General features: G+C 35.8%; 12 protein-coding genes across 12 annotated transcripts; 6 read left to right on the top strand and 6 right to left on the bottom strand. All coding sequences in view use genetic code 12, as the record gives it.

Moving 5' to 3' along the window:
- Positions 1 to 327: 327 nt before the first annotated feature.
- On the top strand, positions 328 to 804 carry DEHA2C04730g (DEHA2C04730p; the record flags this gene model as incomplete). Its single annotated transcript, XM_457892.1, has 1 exon — positions 328 to 804. The coding sequence occupies one exon, from the start codon at positions 328 to 330 to the stop codon at positions 802 to 804; it is 477 nt and encodes a 158-aa protein (XP_457892.2).
- A 176-nt stretch (positions 805 to 980) lies between these two features.
- Positions 981 to 2,168, top strand: DEHA2C04708g (DEHA2C04708p; the record flags this gene model as incomplete). The annotated part of the gene is made up of 1 exon (XM_457891.1): positions 981 to 2,168. The coding sequence occupies one exon, from the start codon at positions 981 to 983 to the stop codon at positions 2,166 to 2,168; it is 1,188 nt and encodes a 395-aa protein (XP_457891.1).
- A 686-nt stretch (positions 2,169 to 2,854) lies between these two features.
- DEHA2C04686g (DEHA2C04686p) lies at positions 2,855 to 3,661 on the top strand (the record flags this gene model as incomplete). The annotated part of the gene is made up of 1 exon (XM_457890.1): positions 2,855 to 3,661. One exon carries the CDS (start codon positions 2,855 to 2,857, stop codon positions 3,659 to 3,661), a length of 807 nt encoding a protein of 268 aa, XP_457890.2.
- Positions 3,662 to 3,938: 277 nt separating this feature from the next.
- Positions 3,939 to 5,903, top strand: DEHA2C04664g (DEHA2C04664p; the record flags this gene model as incomplete). The annotated part of the gene is made up of 1 exon (XM_457889.1): positions 3,939 to 5,903. The coding sequence occupies one exon, from the start codon at positions 3,939 to 3,941 to the stop codon at positions 5,901 to 5,903; it is 1,965 nt and encodes a 654-aa protein (XP_457889.2).
- Positions 5,904 to 6,336: 433 nt separating this feature from the next.
- Positions 6,337 to 7,143, top strand: DEHA2C04642g (DEHA2C04642p; the record flags this gene model as incomplete). The annotated part of the gene is made up of 1 exon (XM_457888.1): positions 6,337 to 7,143. The coding sequence occupies one exon, from the start codon at positions 6,337 to 6,339 to the stop codon at positions 7,141 to 7,143; it is 807 nt and encodes a 268-aa protein (XP_457888.1).
- Positions 7,144 to 7,193: 50 nt separating this feature from the next.
- DEHA2C04620g (DEHA2C04620p) lies at positions 7,194 to 8,192 on the bottom strand (the record flags this gene model as incomplete). Its single annotated transcript, XM_457887.1, has 1 exon — positions 7,194 to 8,192. One exon carries the CDS (start codon positions 8,190 to 8,192, stop codon positions 7,194 to 7,196), a length of 999 nt encoding a protein of 332 aa, XP_457887.1.
- A 1,105-nt stretch (positions 8,193 to 9,297) lies between these two features.
- On the top strand, positions 9,298 to 10,056 carry DEHA2C04598g (DEHA2C04598p; the record flags this gene model as incomplete). The annotated part of the gene is made up of 1 exon (XM_457886.1): positions 9,298 to 10,056. The coding sequence occupies one exon, from the start codon at positions 9,298 to 9,300 to the stop codon at positions 10,054 to 10,056; it is 759 nt and encodes a 252-aa protein (XP_457886.2).
- Positions 10,057 to 10,475: 419 nt separating this feature from the next.
- Positions 10,476 to 11,711, bottom strand: DEHA2C04576g (DEHA2C04576p; the record flags this gene model as incomplete). The annotated part of the gene is made up of 1 exon (XM_002770122.1): positions 10,476 to 11,711. The coding sequence occupies one exon, from the start codon at positions 11,709 to 11,711 to the stop codon at positions 10,476 to 10,478; it is 1,236 nt and encodes a 411-aa protein (XP_002770168.1).
- A 487-nt stretch (positions 11,712 to 12,198) lies between these two features.
- Positions 12,199 to 13,434, bottom strand: DEHA2C04554g (DEHA2C04554p; the record flags this gene model as incomplete). Its single annotated transcript, XM_457883.1, has 1 exon — positions 12,199 to 13,434. The coding sequence occupies one exon, from the start codon at positions 13,432 to 13,434 to the stop codon at positions 12,199 to 12,201; it is 1,236 nt and encodes a 411-aa protein (XP_457883.2).
- Positions 13,435 to 14,000: 566 nt separating this feature from the next.
- Positions 14,001 to 15,236, bottom strand: DEHA2C04532g (DEHA2C04532p; the record flags this gene model as incomplete). The annotated part of the gene is made up of 1 exon (XM_457882.1): positions 14,001 to 15,236. One exon carries the CDS (start codon positions 15,234 to 15,236, stop codon positions 14,001 to 14,003), a length of 1,236 nt encoding a protein of 411 aa, XP_457882.1.
- A 1,016-nt stretch (positions 15,237 to 16,252) lies between these two features.
- Positions 16,253 to 17,347, bottom strand: DEHA2C04510g (DEHA2C04510p; the record flags this gene model as incomplete). Its single annotated transcript, XM_457881.1, has 1 exon — positions 16,253 to 17,347. One exon carries the CDS (start codon positions 17,345 to 17,347, stop codon positions 16,253 to 16,255), a length of 1,095 nt encoding a protein of 364 aa, XP_457881.1.
- Positions 17,348 to 17,733: 386 nt separating this feature from the next.
- DEHA2C04488g (DEHA2C04488p) lies at positions 17,734 to 18,828 on the bottom strand (the record flags this gene model as incomplete). The annotated part of the gene is made up of 1 exon (XM_457880.1): positions 17,734 to 18,828. One exon carries the CDS (start codon positions 18,826 to 18,828, stop codon positions 17,734 to 17,736), a length of 1,095 nt encoding a protein of 364 aa, XP_457880.1.
- Positions 18,829 to 19,450: the final 622 nt, after the last annotated feature.

Genomic DNA, 19,450 nt, shown 5'->3' with positions numbered 1-19,450 from the left:
AGATGCTTTATTTGTCGTCAAACCTTTTTCTCGTATGTTTACAAATTTCAACTTATACTCATACGGACTACAAAATATGCCCAATGCGAATGATAAGACCGTCTAGCACCATGATCTCGAGAACATATTGACACATGTATAATACAATAATGATCCCAAAGTGTCACTCGAAACAAACACACAGGTACAGAAGTTTGAAAAGATATCTAGATTCCGGACCTATTGCCATATCTCAATATGGTAATTTGAGGTTTCTTGAAACTATATCACATTACTTATAAAGGGAATTCGTTGTCCACCCAGAAGCTTTTCTTGATAATCATCAATATGATTTTCCTTACTTCTCCTAAACCGATCGTCACTATTGGACAGTCTGAATTGGAAGTCAACGAAGATCTGCTAGATTTGAATTATTGTAAATGTCATTGCGACTCTTGCAAGTTCAACTGTAAATATCGACGCTACCTCACTACAACTATATTTATTGGAATAGTTATTCCTCCATTATGGTTTATCAATATTTTAATGATCTTATATAGCTGCTTCTGGTTAAAACATGATGAAATCAGATATGATGAATACATTCACTCTCATGATCCAAAATTTGCATCCAGAAATATTGTGAATATTCCCCCACTAAACTTCAACGATGAAATTTGCGAAGCTATTATTGCACATCATGAATCCTTGCGCAGCAAGACGATAAATTTGGCTATGTATTCATTAGGTTGCGTAATAGTATATGGTATGTTTGTTGGACTTCTAGTTTACGGTATTTTACATCCACCAGCTTCAGTTCATTAAGTATATAAGATTTTCAATATATGAGAGGATTATTCAAGTAAATACTATCTGACTCGGCTACCCCAGAGTCGAGAGGGCAATTTCCGAGTCAGAGTATTTGTACATTTATATATAGTCTTGTATAACCACTTAAAATATGAATGAAAATCTGCAAGAATAGATTACAACGATAAAAAATGTCAAGGATAGTAGGTAGAAGATTATATTCTAGTGGGTCACAATTGATTAAAACACCATTGTACGATTGTCATGTCGAATTTGGTGGTAAAATGGTCCCATATGCGGGATTTGAAATGCCTGTTTTATACAAGGACCAAACTCACACTGAGTCACATAACTGGGTTAGAAATAACGTTGGGTTATTCGATGTGTCTCATATGTTACAACATAGACTTAGTGGTCAAAACGTCGCTGATTTCTTACAAAAAGTCACCCCTATCAACTTATCTGAATTAGAAGTTAATTCTTCAAGTTTGTCAGTGTTCTTGAATGAACAAGGTGGTGTCATCGATGATTGTATTATTACAAAGCATGGTGAAAATGAATACTATATGGTTTCCAATGCTGGTTGCCGTGAAAAAGATATTGCATTCCTTAAAAAGGAGTTACAAAACTTCAGCGGTGTTAACCATGACACTTTCGAAGGTACCTTGTTAGCCATCCAAGGTCCAAAGGCTGCTGAAATATTACAAAAATTCACCAATGAAAGCTTGAAGGATTTGACTTTCGGAAAATCTAGATTTTCTCAATTATCATCCATTATCAACTCTCAGGTACATATTGCCAGATGTGGTTACACCGGTGAAGATGGGTTCGAATTGTCGATTCCATCTAGCACCGCGCAAGAAACCAAGGAATCACAAGAGTTCTTCAGAACATTGATCAACGAATACCCTGATATCGTTAAACCAATTGGTTTAGCTGCCAGAGATTCCTTAAGATTGGAAGCCGGTATGTGTCTTTACGGTCACGAATTGGACGAATCTAAGACTCCAATTGAAGCCACTTTAGCCTGGTTAATTCCAAAGAGCCGCAGACAAGATGACGCAACCTTCAATGGTGCAAGCAACATCTTAGCCCAGATCAAGGACCGTTCATTATTTACACACAAGCGTGTTGGTATCAGGACCAAGGGCCCATCTCCAAGAGACGATTGCAAAGTTTACACTGCTGACGGTAAAGACGAAGTTGGTTATATCACTTCCGGTGCCCCATCCCCAACCTCAGGTGGAAATGTCGCCCAAGGATACATCAAGAACGGCCTTAAGATTGGCACCGAAGTTAAGGTAGAAATCAGAGGTAAGTTAAGGGACGGTGTTATCAGCAAGATGCCTTTTGTCCCAAGTAATTATTATAGAGGTTGATTTAAAACTATATATAAGCACTAAATGATATAAGCAAAAATGCAAACTCTGCACCATATACGATTTCTGTAACTCTGTCAACCATCATCATGTAAAACGCATGCATCCGATACGGAATAGCTTAAATTATCAAGTATCAACATTTATGAATCTGGAAAAATTGCACCTACCCGAGTCGCGTTTATCGCGGACATGTAAGCTGTACTATACTACTATACAACTCGTACTCCCAGTCAACAATATATCTACAACTCCAATGAATCCAGTTCTATAGCCAGACCGAGATCAACTTCTAGCTTTACATGAATAATATATAGCTGAACAAGAAGTTATAGATGGCAAATGATATATATAGTTATAATAAAGCGCGTTTTAAGTACAATTATATAATCAGAGTAACGGTTGCAATCGGCACATATTGCGGTACAAAACAAATAATGAAACAGACGTTAGGGGAATCACGATTTTACATATCGTAATGACCGTGTAAAAGGAGTTATTCTACATCGCTTAACAGATTAATATACCCTTTTCATATTAAAAAAAAGTTTGAGAAGAATTTATATATATATATATAAATATATTTGAAGTTGTCAAGTAATTTGTTCCGTATATTGATTAGTGAATTATACCTGGTTGGTCTTATTAATTTGTTGCTGTTATAGATATCTGGTATTTCTCTTATAATGTCTTCACCTATGCATAGACCTATTTTGTCCCCAAAACACTCGAATTCGAGAAGTGCATCACCGATTAAAAATGACAAGACCTTTATGGCACAGCAAATTGAATCACCATACAATAACCAGCGTATTAGACTTTCATACAATAACATCAATAACACGTCGCCATCGAAAAAACCCCAGGTCAAGAAATTGGTGTCTCCTACAAAAGCACGTCCATCTAAGGAGTTGAGCTTCACTATATTTGAGGACGATGTATACTACAGGGACACGTTAACTGATGATACTAAACCAGATGAGGAACCCTTGGGCAAAGAAAATGACAGTATTGAGACAGTACGGGAGTCTCGTAATAAATTAAACCACGATGACCAGGAAAACATCTTACAACCCAAATTCAAACAAAGCACCCTCAAGCAAGCCAGTATTGCTAGAAGAAAGCCATTGTCGAATTTGAACATCAACGAATTTTCCGGATACGTGACATACAACCAGTTCCCTATACAATTGAATGAATTGTACCAGCCACCTAACTTCCAGAACGAGCTGAAGTCGATTCACAAGTTCAACAGCAAATTGCCCTGCTTTGTCACCCCACCTAGATCTAACTTGCAAAATGGTCTTCTCACATCTAAATATCTCGTTAAATCTGCAATTGAAGAAGAACCTTTTAACGAGGAAGATGAAGTCGAACATCGTTTGATGCAAAAGCATAGCTCCATCAAAAAGAGAAGATCGCTATCGGTTGGTAAGAACGACTCCAAGTTCAAATTGATTAAAAAGAATAATTTTCAAATCTTAACCAACTAACCACTTGCATTAATTTTTTATTTACTTCTACTAGATTTTATGATACCCATTTGTCTTCTAATTCGTTATACTTGATATCTACATAACTAGAGAGCCCGGTAACAACTTGATACCCCTTTTAGTTTCGATGCCTTATGATTTGTATAACTTTATACCCTGTATTATATACAGTCTTTTTGGACATATTTTTGTGTAATATTATTTCAAGTGTCGGTCGATGAAAAATTCAACTTGAGTACGAAATTAACCCTATATTGATGAATTCAACCAAGTAGCCATGTCAAACTCTATTGTCCAAGCATTTAAGAGCTTGAATGTTTCATCCGCTCATAGTGTATCGGAACACGAAACAATATACGATGTATCGTACCAATATTTATCAAATATCAAACATTTTAATGACTTAATATCTTTTCATAATTGTCTTGTTGCATTAATTAATTTAGATAGGTACTACAAAGCATTTGAATTAATCAAGCAAGTTCCAGAAGATGTACATACTGAATTCGTCCTTGAAAAAGCATATATCTATTACAAGACTGGCAACTCTAAATTATTGTTAGACATTTACAATAACGATGATTTTTCAAATAACCCTATATTGTCAAGAGCTTTGAATCATATTGTGGCCCAAGACTACTATAGAAATGGTAATAGTGCAAAAGCATTAGAATTATACGTGCAATTGATTCAATCTAACAAAGAGATGGATAATTCGTTGGACTTATCATGCAACGAAAGGGCAATTATTCACCAGCAAAACTTGATGGATTTGGTTGATGTTCTGTCGTTGACTAATTCGTCAATCGAAGAATCGTACGATTTATTATTTAACGATTCTTTAGTCCATTTATCAAGAGGAGAATATGCTACAGCATTAGTTTTACTTGATAAGGCAGAACAGAAATGTCAGGATCAGAGTGACTTATTACATGAAGACGTGTTGTTAGAATTGGCTCCAATAAAATTAACTACAGCCTATATTCTTCAAATTACCAATAAGACGGACGAGGCTTTGAAAATTTTGAAGGAGTTGGAACTTGAACCTATTAATGATTTAATTGTCAAGTTGATCTTATCAAATAATCATTATTCAATAACCGGTAAAAGCAACGACAATGTTAATTTTATGCATCGTGAATTAAATTACCAATACAACTTACATCATTTACAACAAAAGTTAACGAAGCCGCAATATCATGTACTAATTAAGAATCACTTGTTGTTGTCGTTTTTTTCCGGAAGTTTATCAAATAAGTCTTCATACTTGAATTCTAAATCAATAGATCAATGGTTAGAAGATTTCCCAGGAGATTACACCCCTGTTATGTACAAGGTGTTAACTCAGTTAAGTATTGATATTAATGACCTTTCAAATTCATTAAATCACAAGCAAATTTGTAAGAAACTATTTAAATTTGTTTCTAATAATAAAGTCGATCAACAGGTTATTGCAGCCACATTATTATTAGTTTTCATAAATTCAAAGCAAAACCGTTTTGACCAATCCATGATTGCTTTGGAGAAAATCAGCAACGACCAATTTGACAACGAAAAAATTTTACCAGGGTTAATTGGTGTATTAATTAAGCTCTATGAAGAATTAAATTTGACCAAGAACTTGGAAATTTTATTCAATAATCTTGTGGAAAAGTTTGTGAGTACCGATCATAATGTAATCCAAGACGATGTTAATTACTATAACTTTGTCAAGATCATTGGCTTCAAATTATTGATCTTACAGAATGAAAATTCATCGAAGTTGTTCAATTTATTAAATCAAATTAACCCTGATGATGAACTTGTTTCCACCGTTTTAAATAATTCTTCGAATTCAAATTTATCGCCTATTTCAAAGTTGACTTCCTCCACCCAACCAATTGACGAATTGTTAGCAACAAGTATCGAAACTTTGATCCCAATCAAGGAGCAACAAAAACCGATCACCAAACCAAAGCCTTCTGTAAACAAGGTCATAAAGAAAAACAGAAAGCCGAAGTTTTCTTCCACTAAAGTCGTAAAGCCTGATGCAGAATTCAATGCAGACTCGTTAGATAAGGAAAGATGGTTACCAATGAAGGTTAGATCTTACTACAAACCATCTAAGAAAGAATTGAAGAAGAAACTGGGTGGACACCAAGGTGCTGTAGAAACCCCAGCTGTTGCATCGAGCAGTGTATCAAATGCAACTAATACCAGCTCCAATAAAAACAAGAAGAAGAAGAAGAAGGGTAAGAAATAAGTCTATCTTGTCTACTTTGACCATTTACATAATATATAATATACATTATAGTAAACACCATGTAGCATGCATGCCGAAAGCTTTCGCAAAAAACTGGATTCCAAATTGAAAATATCTCAAGCATGCTCGAATAGCCGATAAATACTAGTAACCTCTTCTTCAATGATTCAAGGTTGGTCTCCGCATATAGCCACTCTTCTAAGTATTGATAACAATACCAATCTAATCTTTTAGCGGAACATGCCTAATTGGGAAGTTTTATCCTTTGACACGGCGCTGTCCAAATCAAGTAATAATTGCCGAAGGTCTATAAAAGAAGAGCGAAGCACTTGATACTATCGCAGATCAACCATATCGATTTTGCATTAATATCACGGTGGATATGATCATAAAAGTAAAAATAGCATAGATTCATAATCTCAATAATTTTAGCATGTCGATATCTCAAACTGATTCAAAATCAGAAGATAAGATAAAATTTAATACAGACCATTACAAAAATATCCGGGTGCTTGGTGTAGAAGACACAAAAAAAGCTGCAACGACACTATTCCAATCATTCAGAGAAGATGCTTTGGCGAATTTACTAGTATCGCATGTCGAAGGTCAGAATGAAAAAGATTTTTTAGAATTAACACTATATGAGGCATACGTGAAGCAGCATATTTTGAAAGGTATTGTTTTAGGGATCAACGAGACAGAAGCTGGTTTTGATACTGTTGGTGTATGGTCAACACCCGACTCATGTAAGGCAGGCTTAGATTCGTTTGCAAATTTGATGGAAGCAGGATACGGCAAAGTATGGGACATAAATAATGAAGAAGGCCGGCAGAAAGTATTTAACGGAATGTTACCGTTATTGCATGACACTTTTGAAAGAATATTAGAAACAGATTCAAGATTCAGAAACAAGGGTGTCTTTACGCTTGTATATTTGGGATCATTGGAGAGTGCTAGAGGGAAGGGAAATGTAAGGTTAATGTTCGATTATATGTTTGAAAACCATATCGATAAGTCACCAAATAACATATCATACTTAGAAAGTTCAAGCAAAAGTAATCTACCTATTTATGAAAGATTTGGATTTAGATTTTACGAGGATATTATATTAGGCACTAAAGAACCCGAGAACAGCATGGAAGGCAAGGATTTTGCAACAATGAATGTAATGATTCGAGGATCTTCAGGCTATGACTGGACTCAAGATGAAAATACCGGCAACTCACAAGCTAAATTATAATCATTAATTAAATATATATATATATACAAGATTGAAATATAATAATTAATTTATTCATCGAGTGACAAAACACTTTGTTGGGAGGGTAATGTTTTGTTTGCGAATTCTATCTTAGCATTAGCTCTCAACTCTTCCTCCTGCGCCTTGGTTAACGGCTTAACAACTTCATCTGGAGCAACAAATTTGAAGTTACCAAAACCAAATTCTCTGTCACTCATTTTGTTCAATACGTACAACTGAGATCTGACATATTCGAGTAATGCTTCAATATGTCTCATATCTGCGTTTGGATTGCCGTTAAAGACGTTTCTCCATAATGCGCTTGCTAGGGTGATATCGTCTGTCATCAAACCTTCGTCATAAGACAACACTGAACCTAATAATTGAGTATGGAAATCTTTCAAATATCCTTCGATAATTCTATTGGAGTTAATTTTTAATTCTTCAGCCATTCTCAATTCCATGTCTCTAAAGATTCTATCTACCAATTTCTGTTGATAATTTCTTCCATATTTAAAAGGCATCGCTCTCATTCTTACCGACAAAATCCAATAATGTAATGCAGTAATTTGAAAGTGTTGTGCGAATGATTGAGGTAAGTTCAATGTCTCGTAATAAAACTTAGCAGTTTCGGAGAGAGGCTCGTTGGGATAGTGCATCCCCTGTCTCTTACATTCCCCAAAATATTCGGATCCAGCAACAGGTCCTGCTCTAGAACGATCCATATCTATCTTGAAAACCTTGACAATCCACTGACCAATATTTTGTTTCCATTGAACCATTTGAAAGTTTGGGTCATTTTCAATTTTATTAGAAGATTTGAAGGGTGATTTAGCGGTAGGTTGACGTGGTGGTTTCTTAGAATCTGAAACTTGTGGAGCTTTTGGCAATGTTGATTCCTGAGCTAATTTAGATGGTGCACTTATCTCATTATCTTGAAGTTGATTCAAGAAATTATTCTTATTCTGAAACCTTACTATTGGGCTGGTTGAAAGATTTCTATTGATAGCAATGGCTCTTTTATATATTATTGAATGTTTGCTTAACATCGTATTTTATTCCGTTATGACTCTGATACTAGTGTAGATTATTAGTTATTCTAATTTTTCAGATGAATGAGAAAAAAAATTGTGACTGCTTATATAATCTTGGTTGTAGTTTATTTAGCAGCTATTACTTATTTAACGTTGTGACTACAGCTAGTTTCTAAATATGAGAAGACATATACTTCTTGACAGGTGTTCTGGTGTCCAAGTTCATTTCTGATTTCTAAATTTGTTCATATCGCTAGAATATTTTCTAAGATCCCTGTTAACTTGGAGAATATCTAAGGGTTAATGCTTTATAATCTATTCAGAAATATATTGCAAATTTCCCAGTGTCTCATGTATGATAAAATTAAAATGAAAGTATGTTGTACATCAAACCCATTTTTAACCCATTTTTTTTTCAATATTTGACAATTATATATAACTTCTCTATTGCCAAGGGTCTTGATATTTCAATGATCAGTCCCTGTACTTTACTATAATTATAAGACAGTATGTTTTCGGGTTAATATCTTAATGATAAATAACGCAGTACAAGTCCGTCCAATTCTATTTTGTTAATAATTAGAAGTAACATTTCTGCGGACTGACACTGAATTAATTAAAATGGCGTATAAAGCAGGATTAAGGAACAAGCTGATTTCCACAATTAATCGTACTTTGTACTACAAGATGCAAGCTGCGGATTTACCTGTTTTAGTGATAGATGATTTCGCATATTTGCGGAAGCATCCACAAACCATTTTTATGATAGCAGCTCATACATAAGCCAACAGTAAAAGAAGGAGATAATCATGTGGCTGGCTAAGTCAGATGACCTTTAGTCAGCTACGAGTATCCGGAGCCGAAGGATTAGGCATCAAGTATATTCGGATATTGCCCGATTAGTCCATATGTACCGGAGATAATTTGACAAGCGTAATTTCAGAAGCCAACAAGACAAATGAAATAAACCATAACCGGAACCTATGATTATATCATTACTAATACATCTACAAGAAAAAGCTATAAAAGGATGTAAGGTTGTTTACTGAAAGATGAGATGAAAAGAATTATAAGCTTTATTCTAAGTGAAAAGAATTGAGAGTATAAAACAAGTTGCAAAATGACAAAACAAACAGTATATTTTATTACAGGTGGAAATAGGGGTATTGGGTTCAACCTTGTTAAAGAGCTTAGCGAAAGAGAGAATAACGTGGTGATTACAACCGCAAGAAAACCAGAAGACGCCACTGAATTAAACAAATTAATTAAATCGAATTCTAATGTTCACGTAGTTAAATTAGATGTTTCTTCGAAGCAGAGTAACTTAGATGCCGCAGGAGAAGTTGCAAAAATTGCTGAAGGAATTGATGTCTTTATTTCTAATGCAGCTATTGCAGATAGTTATAAGACTGTTTTAGAGACTGATGAAGAACTTTGGACTAGTCATTGGAAAACAAATGTTCTCGGAAGTATATTTCTGTATCAGGCATTCTATCCACTTCTTGCAAAAGGGAACGACAAGCAGATTATCTTCATCTCCAGTCTTGTGGGTTCGATTGGAGGCTTTTTTGATGCTAGTGTTTCTGCGTATGGTCAATCCAAGGCTGCCTTAAATTATACTACTAAAGAAATTAGTTTCGAGTTACGAGAGCAGGGTTTTACTGTGGTAGCTGTTCATCCAGGAATGGTTTCAACAGATATGGGAAATCATGGTAAGAGCAGAATACTTAAATCTGCACCACATCTTAAGGATGCAATCGAAGGATTAGTTATCAACCCAGAGACTAGTGCCTCGTCCTTGCTTAGTGTAATCGATAAATTGAGTACCGATGATAATGGAAAATTTATTAGTTATGATGGTTCAGAACTTCCATGGTAGTTTCTGTATTATCAGTTATTTAGTTATTAGATTATATATCGAATTATGTTCGAATAAAGATACTGATGTTCAATGAAGAAGATAAGGATATAAAGCGACATATAAATATAAAATATGGATTAAGTGAAGAGAAAGGGATATACTCTTTTTTAAAAGAAGAATAGTTGATTCATTAAAATTTTTGATTACCCAGTCCAAAGACATTGGAAAGGATACTTGTTGCCTATCGTTTCCAATATTATACATGAGTTTTATCGTATTACTAAATAAGCTGAATTGTTTCCATTCCATTCTTCCCATTGATAGTTATCTTAATCACGAAAGAGTTATACCTACAATAAATTCCTTTAGATCTAATACATTGTGGTTCACTACATCAACTTGGTATACTTTAAAATGTCGTGATATTCTCTATAGTTCTATTTAACTTTAATTCCTTCTATAGCTTGTGCAAGTCTTTCAATTTCTGCATCTTTGTTAACTTCATCTTTTTCATTATAGTTAGTCCAAGTATTATAACGCCAGTTATTGTTAGTGTAGAAAGTATCTCTATCATATGGCGTCAAATCCCAACCTTCATACAATCTCTTGACTAAATCGGGATTGGATGTATAATATCTGGAAAAACCGACCAACGTACGATTATCACTAATATCGTTAAGCAAAGTGTTGAAATGAGGAGCATCATAAGTATAATTACCACTCTTCAAGATGATACCCTTCCAAATTTGTTCAACAAAAGTGTTATCACCCTTCTGTTCGGATTTGTCAACGTCAACATTACCTTGAACTCTAGGCTCAACAATAGAGACATAAGCAAATTCGTTACCGTTGTCTGCTCTCTTTTGTAATTCATGCAAAACGTAGCTAAATGTAGTAATAGGATGAGTCGAATCTTGTTCAGCCTTCATACCTTGAAATTTAGCCCAAGGTGAGATTCTGATAGCTAATTTGTTGGCACCAACAATGGTAATCAATTGATCTATCAACTCTAATAAAAATCTAGCTCTGTTTTCGACACTGCCGCCATACTTATCGGTTCTCTCGTTCGTAGCAGGTTGCAAGAATTGATCAAGCAAGTAACCATGAGCGGAATGAAGTTCGATATAGTCAAACCCTGCAGCCATAGCATTCTTGGCTGCCTTGGTATAGCTATCATAAATAAGATCGTGGATTTCTTGCTCTGTCAAAGCTCTAACTGGGTTTCCAGCTGTCTCAGCTTTCTTCTTAAAGTCATCATTAGGATAAAGAGCAGATGAGGAGACCAAATCTAAACCGTGTTCTTTTAATAACTTAGGATCAGCAACTCTACCTAAAAACCAAAATTGGCACGAAATGAATGAACCGTTTTGATGGACCTTATCAGTAATCCTCTTCCATGCATTAACGTGCTTGTCATTCCAAATTCCTGGAACATTGGCATACAATCCACCTTGTTCAGATACAAAAGTAGCCTCTGTGATTAATAATGATCCAGGAAATTTAGATCTCTTATCATAGTATTCCAATTCCAAATCTGAAGGGGTATGATCTTTCAAAGCTCTGTTCCTAGTAGTAGGAGCAAACGTTACCTTATTAGTTAAAGTGTGTTGACCGACCTTTATCGGCTTAAATAAATCTGTTTCTTTCAATGGTGATATCTTAGTAGCTGTCATGACAATTATTTCTATATTCTAAATTCCAATTGTTTAACAGAAGGACACTTGCAAAATAAGAACAGTATACTATATATATATATTACAAAAAGCAATCCAAGATTACTAATCAGAAAAGCGTTTATTTTATCCGAGACTATCAATCACAATTCCGACAACAGAGATTACTTGAATTGGAAGTTAAAATGCACTCTTCTTCGTTACAGAATTTTGCAGAGTAAACCAAACATCTAATTCAACGGAAACCTGATTCCAATCTATTCATATTTGCATTGTTTTACTTGTAGGATTATGTAGTGTTAAAGTTAAAATGCTGTTAGGTTGCAAAAAAGAGATACTAGTCGCTCATCAACAAAAAGTATCTTACATGTTAAGAATGCATTTAATATGTATGGCGAAAATTAGGAACTGATTCAATATTCTCATGTCGTTAAAATTTGAAGATAAAAATATTAAGTTATACAATATATATATTTATGCAAAGTATTCAGTTGGCTTTAATTTCCTCTATAGCTTTTGCTAATCTACTAATTTCAGCATCTTTGGTAATTTCAGCCTTCTCATCGTAGTTGTTCCAGGTGTTGTAACCCCAATTGTTAGTGGCATAAAAAGTGTCCCTATCATATGGAGTTAAATCCCAACCCTCATATAACCTCTTAACTAAATCGGGATTGGAAGTGTAATACCTAGCGAAACCTACCATAGTACGGTTATCACTGATATCATGCAATAAAGTCTTAAAATGAGGAGCATCATAAGTATAATTACCACTCTTCAAGATGATTCCCTTCCAAATTTGCCCAACGAAGGTATTATCACCCACTTGTTGAGACTTTTCGACATCTATAATACCCAGGACACGAGGTTCAATAATCGATACATATGCAAGTTCATTTCCATTATCTGCTCTCTTTTGTAACTCGTGTAATAGATAACTGAATGTGGTTACAGCATGAGTAGAATCTTGTTCAGCCTTCATACCTTGAAATTTAGCCCATGGCGAGATTCTAATAGCCAACCTGTTTGCACCAACAACAGTAATTAAATGGTCAACTAACTCTAAAACAAATCTGGCTCTGTTTTCGATACTACCACCATATTTATCGGTTCTTTGATTGGTAGCTGGCTGCAAGAATTGATCAAGCAAATATCCGTGGGCTGCATGGAGTTCAATATAGTCGAAACCAGCTGCAATAGCATTCTTAGCTGCATTGGTATACGTATCATAAATAATATCATGAATTTCTTTTTCTGTTAAGGCTCTAATTGGGTTACCTGCAGCTTCAGCTTTTTCCTTTGTAGTGTCGTCTGGGTAGATTGCTGAAGGAGCAACAAAATCTAACCCACGATCCTTCAACAATTGGGGATCACCAACTCTACCTAAAAACCAAAACTGACTAGAAATAAATGATCCGTTTTCATGAATTCTATCGGTTATTTCCTTCCATCCTTTGACATGTTTTTCGTTCCAAATCCCTGGTACATTGCTATATAAACCAGCTTGTTCAGATACAAAAGTTGCTTCGGTAATTAACAATGATCCAGCGTACTTCGATCTTTTATCATAATATTCCAATTCCAAATCTGAAGGTGTGTGGTCATCTAACGCTCTCAATCTGGTAGTTGGTGGATAAACCACTTTGTTAGATAATGTGTGTTCACCAACTTTTAAAGGCTTGAACAAGTCTGTATCTTTTAATGCTGCAATTTGGACTCCGCTCATTGTATTACGTTATATTGAATAATTAAAAAGTCTAGTAAGCTACTATTTCGTATCCAATGGATACCTATTTATACATATTCAAAATATTTCATTAGTAAGAATCCTTTGATTTGAAATGAAAAAAAAAAGAAATATATGCATATCACGACTTCACGTTGAATACTTGCGTCAAAATTTCGTCAAAATTTGCTGCAGCTTATTAATAAAAAAGAAATCTCATTTTGCATAATCGCATTGCTATTGATATCAAATCTTGTCATATTAGTCCAGGATTTGCTATATTGTATAATTTGATTCTATGAGAATTGACTTTCCTATATGACAAATGTATCCAATATCTGTTTATCCTGCTGTATCTAAAGTAACTTGAAACACAATTGAAATTAAATACCTGTCAAAATAGAACTATCATGCAAACTGAATTCAACTACCTTGCAGCCGAAACTCTACAATTGTGAACAACCGCTGCTTTGTACGACTTATTTATTCGCCTGTTTACAGATAACCAGATTAGTATTTCATAAGTCAATTCGAGCTATTCTCCAGTCTATACTGTGTATTTGTATCTATTTAACCTTAACCTCTTCTATAGCTTTAGCTTTTCTATTAACTTCGGAATTCTTATCGATTTCGTCGTTTTCATTATAATTATTCCAAGTATTATAACCCCAATTGTTAGTAGTGTAGAAAGTATCTCTATCATATGGCGTCAAATCCCAACCCTCATATAATCTCTTGACTAAATCGGGATTGGATGTATAATATCTGGAAAAACCGACCAACGTACGATTATCACTAATATCGTTAAGCAAAGTGTTGAAATGAGGAGCATCATAAGTATAATTACCACTCTTCAAGATGATACCCTTCCAAATCTGTCCAACAAAAATATTATCGCCTGCTTGTTGTGATACATCAATGTCAATATTGTTGTTTACTCTTGGCTCGATAACTGAAACATATGCAAGCTCATTCCCGTTATCTGCTCTCTTTTGTAATTCGTGCAATAAATAACTAAACGTAATGATTGGATGAGTTGAATCTTGTTCAGCCTTCATACCTTGAAATTTAGCCCATGGAGAAATTCTAATAGCTAACTTATTTGCACCAACAACAGTAGTTAAATGGTCAACTAATTCTAAAACGAATCTGGCTCTGTTTTCGATACTACCACCGTATTTATCGGTTCTTTGATTGGTAGCTGGCTGCAAGAATTGATCAAGCAAATATCCGTGGGCTGCATGGAGTTCAATATAGTCGAAACCAGCTGCAATAGCATTCTTAGCTGCATTGGTATACGTATCATAAATAATTTCATGAATTTCTTTTTCTGTTAAGGCTCTAATTGGGTTACCTGCAGCTTCAGCTTTTTCCTTTGAAGTGTCGTCTGGGTAGATCGCCGAAGGCGCAACCAAATCCAATCCATGATCTCTCAACAATTGGGGATCACCAACTCTACCTTGAAACCAAAGCTGATTAGAGACAAATGACCCGTTTTCATGAATTTTGTCAGCAATCTTTTTCCATTCTTTGACTTGTTTTTCGTTCCAAATTCCCGGGGTGGTACCATATAAACCCGCTTGTTCAGAAACAAGTGTCGCTTCAGTAATTAACAACGATCCCGGGTACCTAGATCTTTTATTGTAGTATTCCAATGTCAAATCTGAAGGTGTATAATCCTCTAATGCTCGCAATCTGGTTGTTGGTGCATAGACTACTTTGTTAGATAAAACGTGTTCACCAACTTTTAAGGGCTTAAAAATGTCCGTGTTCTTTAATGGTGAAGTTTGGACTCCAATCATTATATTCTGGTATAAGTTTCTTTAGTCTAACTATTAATAAATTTGCTAAACTCACCACTTATTTATTCGGGTTTTTTTCGGCAGCTAAATTAGGAAGAAACCGTTTAATATTAGGAGCATATTGCGTGCATACTATTGATTTTTGTACGCGTAATCATAGGCTTTACTCCGAGCATAGTGTATCACAACGTCAAATTACGAATATTGCTGAACTTAAATCGATGGCTAGAGTGTATTAGAACTTGAATTCTGTAGAACAAACCTAATTGTTGTTTAAGTACTCACATACTGTTATCGAATTGACATCTTGTTAGCCATATTCACGTTGGAAAGAATAGGCATGAAAAGTTGAGAAAGACTGTTCACATCAAATTCTTGAGCGACAAACTTTAGATTAATGATTCGCTAAACAGTCGTAGAATACATGGTTTGCATCACTTCAGGTTCTACCTTACATGAAATTTATCTTATTTTATTAAAATTCAACACACCGTTCTAAAGTTCGTTTATAGGGTCAGTAAAATATTTCCTACATTTACACAGAAGCTTAAACTTTTTATTAATTATTAATGAATATGTTTACATGGTTGTTGATACTTGATTATTTATAGAAGCACATTATGGAAGCATTATCTAAACATATATTTGTGTGCTGGAACTAAATGCTTAGAAGTTCAAATTTGCACCAATTCTATGGATATAAATTCAATGGAATCGGATTTGCCATAAACATCAATAAACTCCCTTCTATCTGCTTGGTTACAATAGATGATATATGCCGTCTTGAGGTTCCTGACATATAAAGGGTATGAAAAAAACCCTACTAGTTGTATGTAGCCACTATGACTAACAAGCACCTTAATAGTTAACGTGTTTTCGCTAAACTGTGGCATGTCTGCAAGCCCTATATAACTAGTGAAGTCTAATCGAGAGCACAATTTGAACAGGTTTTTACGAAATACAGTCAAATGCAATCAAATTAATAAATACAATCTATTGATAGTCTATAAAATCTTCTAATTAAAAGCCTTGTCGAATTCGGTGAAGACGAATCTATATCTAACATCACCTTCGTCACATCTGGTTAAAGCAGTACCACAGCTTTCAGCGGTGATCGGAACTTCTTCAATCCATGGCTTAATGTTCTTTTCAGCTGCTAATTGCAACATATATAAAGCTTCTTTCTTGGAACCAAGTAGAGAGGAACCGAAACTACATGCATTACCGATGAAACTGAAAGGAGAAACTTCGAAGGTGTCAGCAACTGGTGGTAAACCAACAGAAACAAACTTAGCATCCACTTTCAAAACAGACAAGTAATCGTTCAAGTTTAAGCCGTCAATACCGGATGCACAGTTTAAGATGAAATCGAACTTATTAGCATAGCTGGTGTTCCAGTTCTTTTGTTCACCAGTAGCAATAAAGTCGTGGGCACCCATTTGTAAGGCTTGGTCCTTCTTAGAAGATGATCTGGAGAAGGCAACAACGTTAGCACCTAAAGCATTAGCGAATTGGATAGCCAAGTGTCCTAAACCACCAATACCGATAATACCAACAGTCTTACCCTTTGCATCTTCACCAAGGTTTCTGACCAATGGAGAAAACACGGTCAAACCAGCACACATCAATGGAGCAGCAACGGCTGATTCCAATGCTTCTGGAATTGGGAAAACATATTGTTCGTGTGCGATAGAATGAGAAGAGTAACCACCTTGGGAGATGTAGCCAGTATCGAAATCTTCGGAGTTGTAAGTTCCAACCTTCTTGTTACAATATTGTTCGTTGTCTGTTTTACATCTTTCACAGTCCATACAAGACTTGGAGCAGGCCCCAATACCGCATCTGTCCCCAACCTTGATGTCCTTGACGTCCTTACCGACAGCAATAACCTTACCAATGATTTCGTGTCCAACGACGAGATCATTTCTTTGCAATGGACTCCAGGCACCCTTCAAGGTGTGGATATCACTACCACATAAACCACAACAGATGTTTTCTAAAACAACATCATGAGATGCAACTTGATTGGCTTCATATTTAACTAATTGTGGCTTATTCCAATTTTCGGCCTTATCGATACCGAAACCTTTGAATTGTTGAGGAACTGTCATCTTTTTACTTCTTAAATTATATGCTTACCAATCTAATTATGATGGCTCTCTGGCTCACTGTGCTTTTATATACTTTCGATCCAGATAGCAGCAACGGTTTTAAGTTTTCGCTAAATTAATAAGCAATTTTTGGAACAATGCTCATATCCAATTATGCCCGAAATAAGCTTCGGAAACGTTCTATGAGATATTTATTCGATGAGTTGGCGCAAGAATCTCAGATAGACATGTTGTGTTATATCCGTTCACGCTTTTCTGCTCCTCAACTTACGTTGGATAACTAATCAGGATTAATACATGCATGCGTTCTGCGATATTACAGAGAATAATTAAAATTCATTAATAATCAGAAAAGTAAAGATAGACTAACTACATACAGGTGAAATCTAACTAAAGGCTTTGTCGAATTCGGTGAAGACGAATCTATATCTAACATCACCTTCATCACACCTAGTTAAAGCGGTACCACAACTTTCCGCAGTAATTGGAACTTCTTCAATCCATGGCTTAATGTTCTTTTCAGCTGATAATTGCAACATGTACAAGGCTTCTCTCTTGGAACCAAGTAAGGAACCACCGAAACTACATGCATTACCAATGAAACTGAATGGAGAAACTTCGAAGGTGTCACCAACTGGTGGTAAACCAACAGAAACGAACTTAGCATCCACTTTCAAAACAGACAAGTAATCGTTCAAGTTTAAGCCGTCAATACCGGATGCACAGTTTAAGATAAAATCGAATTTATCAGCGTTGTTGCTCTTCCAGTTCTTTTGTTCACCAGTAGCAATAAAGTCGTGGGCACCCATTTCTATTGCTTGGTCCTTCTTGGAAGATGATCTGGAGAAGGCAACAACGTTAGCACCTAAAGCATTAGCGAATTGGATAGCCAAGTGTCCTAAACCACCAATACCGATGATACCAACAGTCTTACCCTTTGCATCTTCACCAAGGTTTCTGACCAATGGAGAAAACACGGTCAAACCAGCACACATCAATGGAGCCGCAACGGCTGATTCTAATGCGTCTGGAATTGGGAAAACATATTGTTCGTGTGCGATAGAATGAGAAGAGTAACCACCTTGGGAGATGTAGCCAGTATCGAAGTCCTTAGCATTGTAAGTACTCACCTTTCGAGGACAGTACTGTTCGTTGTCTGTTTCACATCTTTCACAGTCCATACAAGACTTGGAGCAGGCACCAACACCGCATCTGTCCCCTATCTTGATGTCCTTGACGTCCTTACCGACAGCAATAACCTTACCAACTATTTCGTGTCCAACAACAAGATCGTCTCTATTGAGTGGCTTCCATGCACCCTTGATGGTGTGAATGTCACTACCACATAATCCGCAGCAGATGTTTTCCAACACAACATCATGGGATGCCAACTCCTTTGGCTTGTATTCTACCAACTTCGGCTTGTTCCAGTTCTCTGGCTTATCTACGGCAAATCCTTTGAAATACTGTGGGATAGTCATTTTGTATGTGTCTATAAATCTGTATATATAATATATTAATGAATAAAAAGCGATATATTTTATGCGGCCAACAGTTCATATATACCCGTTTTCTATTAATTTTACTTTCGCTTATGGTGGGGCACCACCACTCTCAATCGAACTTTCCCCAGGTCAAGAAAATAACCACCAACCCATTTACTATACATATTTACGGAAAAAAAGCGATAACCAACAACATAGAGCCCAACAGAGATATGGATCAGATGTAGAAGTCAAACGATCCGTCGAAGGACCAAGACTGGCCACCCAGATATCCTACAATATAAGTCTATGGCCTCGTCTAGCCTTTTCACGCTCTATTATATAATCCGCACTGGAGCTGTTAGCCACAACAATTCTGGCCCGCCCTCCACCAACAATCTCGTCACCCCCCACCAGAGGCCAGATCTACGATATGGAGGATCATTACACCGAGACATTGTGACATTGCGATGTCGCAATGACCCATGTCCCATGTTGCGGTCCTCGTCACTATGTCGCCGAACTATTCGCTGCAATTCGGATTTCGTACACACCGGATCGCGTATTTGGTACGAATTGTTGCAATCATAGATCATATAACAATATGACACAAAAACAA

The sequence above is a fragment of the Debaryomyces hansenii genome (assembly GCF_000006445.2).
Source record: "Debaryomyces hansenii CBS767 chromosome C complete sequence".
Lineage (NCBI taxonomy): Eukaryota > Fungi > Ascomycota > Pichiomycetes > Serinales > Debaryomycetaceae > Debaryomyces > Debaryomyces hansenii.
This window is presented reverse-complemented; position numbering and strand designations above follow the sequence as displayed.